This window comes from Ostrea edulis, chromosome 10, assembly GCF_947568905.1.
Source record: "Ostrea edulis chromosome 10, xbOstEdul1.1, whole genome shotgun sequence".
NCBI lineage: Eukaryota > Metazoa > Mollusca > Bivalvia > Ostreida > Ostreidae > Ostrea > Ostrea edulis.
The window spans coordinates 7,774,301-7,778,681 of record NC_079173.1 but is presented as its reverse complement, the minus strand read 5'-3'; the positions used below and the strand labels follow the sequence as shown (position 1 = coordinate 7,778,681).

The following is a 4,381-nucleotide window of genomic DNA, read 5'->3' as shown; positions in this document are numbered from 1 at the left end:
CTATCGTTGTATTATTTCTTAAAAGATGATATCCAGAGTTTCTGAGACCATCCTATCTCAGGGGAAAGGCAACTTTAGTGAGTTTATGAATATTGGATAACAAAATGGCTCAAACAAATATTGTTAATTGCCATCTTTCTTTGATAAAAGGGTCACTCATGTAGAAGAAGAAACGAATAATGATTCAATAGCCAATTTAATGATCTTATTCAAACAAATTATGCTTGATATGGCCAGAATATGCACACCAGTGATTGATATACTTTTTTTTGTAAACAAAAGTTACGCTTTCATTACATTAATCGTACGTAATCGTTATGAACAGTGTCAGTCTACGATATAATGTATACATTGTGTACCCACCATACGTCATAAAATGCGAAAGAGTTCGACAAAGGGAAATAACTTTTGGATAACTTGGAACTTGCGTATTGTATGTAACGAACTATGCCTATTACAAATGGAAAATTAATGTGATGTCCCTTGAACTTCACTGTAACTATTACACTGTAAAAAGAACAGGACTATTTAGAGACTATTAACCTCAACCGATAAATTAATTCCACTTTTTTTGAAAATCATAACATTTGTTGCCTGTCCTGTCGTTAGACCTTATTATAACCCCCCGCAACAAGTTGTGGGGGGGGGGGGGGTTATACTGGAATCGGGTTGTCCGTCTGTCTGTCCGTCCGTCCGTCTGTAGATGCAATGGTTTCTGGGCTCTAAAGCATTATCCTTTCCACCTACAGTCACCATATCATATATATGGACTACCCATGGGATGAAGATGTTCCCTATCGATTTTGGGGTCAAAAGGTCAAGTGCACTGGACATCGAAGTACAATATGGTTTCCGGGCTCTAAAGTGTTATCCTTTCCACCTACAGTCACCATATCATACATATGGACTACCCATGGGATGAAGATGTTCCCTATCGATTTTGGGGTCAAAAGGTCAAAGGTCAAGTGCACTGGACATCGAAGTAGCAATATGGTTCGGTTTGTCATGCCATTTGTTTTTTACACTCAGAAAAGAGGTAATTTATACCTATTACCAACACCCTTTGGGAGATTGGGGTAAAGCAGGGGGTATTCTTAGTGAGCATTGCTCACAGTACCTCTTGTTTAAGTATGAATATAAAACTTTGCTCAATACTATCTGCCTTGTGCTACTGACAATCCAATCATTAAAACATTCTTCACATCAGTGATGAAGATAAAAGTACTAATTTAAAAGATTCCTTATTTTCTGTGAAATGACTTGTGGATGTTAAATTGCGTGATCATGAAAGCACGAATGGACTATTGATCGAGAGTTTTAACAGAAATTTCAACAACATAAAAATGAAAGCAAGTAAATTTATTTCTCCTTTGGTGCTTTTTTGTGATTCCTCGCGTAGATTTAGGAATCTAAAGTATGCATTAAATGTGTGACTTTTACCGAGATACTCATTCATTGTATACGTTCTGACTACCTCCACAGAAAGATGACATCCTGATAGTGCCGTACACAGATGTGGGGTGGACTCCGTACTTCCCTCTGCTCGGGGGCCTGGTAACAGAAATGGGAGGGCTTGTGTCACATGGAGCTGTCGTGGCCAGGGAGTTCCAGCTGCCTTGTGTGGTCAATGTACCAAACGCAACTCTGTTGTTACAATCGGGTAAATGTCGTAGTGGAGTTTTAACTTCCTTGTATGGTCAATGTACCAAACGCAACTCTGTTGACTTCTGATAATGAATCCTGACAGATTTCAAAAAGAATAAGTTGTATGTAACTGTATTAATTTTAATACATGAAATCAGTACTGTATTGCAGTTATCCATCATTTATTTCATATTGAAATATGAAGTTGAATCAACATGGTCAAGAAACCCGATATACGGTAGATATTTTTTTTTCAAATTTTAGGTGATGATGTTGTTCTGGATGGATTAGCAGGAAAAATTGAAAAATTAGAAAGCAGCAAGAACTGATTAGCTGAAAGCACCTTAGATATCACATAAGAAAAAGGAATCCTTGGTAGACTAAATCTATGTACATGTAACTAATAGTAACAGCATTCAACCTTGTATACGATGTATTACCATGTCTACGATGTGTTACCATGTCTACGATGTATTACCATGTATGCAATAGGTTACCGTGTATACCATATGTTACTATGTATACGATTTCTTACCATGTATACGATATGTTACTGTGTATACGATATGTTACCATGTATACGATATGTTACCATGTATATGATGTGTTTCTATGTATACGATGTGTTTCTATGAATACGATGTGTTGCTATGTATACGATATATTACCATGTATACGATATGTTACCATGTATACGATATGTTACCATGTATATGATGTGTTTCTATGTATACGATGTGTTGCTATGTATACGATGTGTTGCTATGTATACATTAGTTACTGTATATACAATATGTTACTATGTCTATGATATGTTACCAGATGATGATATCATAAGTGGACAGTGTACGGTTTGAACTTAATTTGGTCCCTAGAAATTTAAGAATTCATGTGAAATCTTTGAAATATGGAATATTTTGTTGTTGTTGCTAAACTATGAATATATTTACCACCAATTTTGTGCCAATATGTGTAATGTGATGTTAGAAATGAAATATTTCATCTTATTATATACTTTCAATTTCACCTCTTCTTTATTCTTTAAAAGTTTGCGGGCATATATCACACGATATATGCCCGGAAACATTCCGGCCCGCAAACATTACGTCACAATCAATACACAAGCAAATTACTACGTCGTTAATTTTCAAATTTTTCGTGTTTTTCATCTTTTACTCAGTTAAACCAATAAAGAAATTGTAAAAAATAAATTATTGTTAGTTTCTACATGAAATTGAAAGTATATAATAAATAGGTTATAGACTTTGTATGGGAAAATATGACGACCTCGTTTTTTGTCGCGGACGGACCTCGCAAGCTCTGTCCGTCTACGCGCCAAAAAACTCGGTCGTCATATTTTCCCATACAAAGTCTATAACCTATAAATATGTGCTGTTATTTTAGACCAAAAAATTATTTTTTATGTGTTGTTTTTTTTTATCTGTTTTCATTTCAAAGTTAAGAATAGAACACAGTTCACTGAAACATACATTTGTAGAACTGATACAGTAAATGATGTGAATCTTGTTCACTATAAATAATGTCATAGTGTACCATATTACATGTAGTTTATTCACAACTAGATAATCAGGTATAAATAATTAATTAGTTTGTATACCTCACTTATTTAACATTTTAACATAATAAGATGTATATCATTGGATTCTTTATATTTAGTTAGTATCAGAACTAGTTACTACAGTTGACCTTCAGTATCTCGAACTATATATCGAGGGAGCACTGTACTTATAAATTTCAAGGATATGTCGCAGTGATTCGGAAGTCCCGACCACTTATTCTTTAAGTAATTTACCCTCGAAATCTTGAATCCTCAGATATTTCGGAAGTTTTTCCTCAGTCCCATCAAGTCTGAGATAACAAGGTTTGACTGTACAGTACTCCCTTGATATATAGCCAACTTTTGCTTAAGATGAATTTGGGCAATAAAGTGGGGGTGGCAATGTATCGAATTCACCATTACGGACGATGCACTGAGCAGTCAAAAGAAATTCAATTCTGTAAATTTATTTGGGTTCCTTTCTGTATAAACATTTAGATTATCTTGAGTTTAATTCAGCAATTATTAGTAATTAACCTGACCACCTAAATACCTGACCAGCGTGTCACACCTCACTGCACCGCTATCAATGTACATGCAGGTGTGATTACTGATGTGTTTTAGGTAATTGGCATTATTATCAAGGGTAAACAGTATAAAATTTTATCATTTGTTATTGAAAATCAGTGGCATATGGCATTATGTGGGGTTGGCATTATAACAGGGGTGTTAATGTGGAGAGAAATCTGTTCTCTAGGATTTTCAGGCAATATGTGGGGTGGCATTATGAGAGGGGAGAGGTGGGAGGGGGGAGGCAATATATTGAGGGAGCACTGTACTTATAAATTTCAAAATGTTTTAAATCAATATTTAATATTACTGATAAGACATGGTTGAATATTTTTTCAAAATAAGAAATTCTGAATTTCAAATGATTACATACATACATATGAAGGAATGTCATCATTACAATTTTTTCATTGTTTTATTTTTGTATTATTTTTCAGATATATTCTCAAAATAAGAAAATTGACACAGCCTTAAGTATAAGCATTTTCGAAGTATATATATTGTAAGAACCATTATCTCAGTTTTAAATTTTACATAATAGTCCACAGTTTGTTCAAATTATAAGTGTCTGATTATATTAGTCCCTGCCCCTTTCAGATGAACTCGTCG

General features: G+C 34.4%; 1 protein-coding gene across 2 annotated transcripts in view; it reads left to right on the top strand.

Moving 5' to 3' along the window:
- Positions 1-3,202, top strand: part of LOC125666697 (uncharacterized) — a 63,308-nt gene extending 60,106 nt beyond the window's left edge. For both annotated transcript variants that reach the window (XM_056151816.1, XM_056151817.1), the window contains 2 exons: positions 1,483-1,660; positions 1,909-3,202. In XM_056151816.1, coding sequence (XP_056007791.1) covers positions 1,483-1,660; positions 1,909-1,973 — 243 coding nt within the window. In that variant the 3' untranslated portion in view covers positions 1,974-3,202. The remainder of the gene's footprint in view (positions 1-1,482; positions 1,661-1,908) is intronic.
- Positions 3,203-4,381: the final 1,179 nt, after the last annotated feature.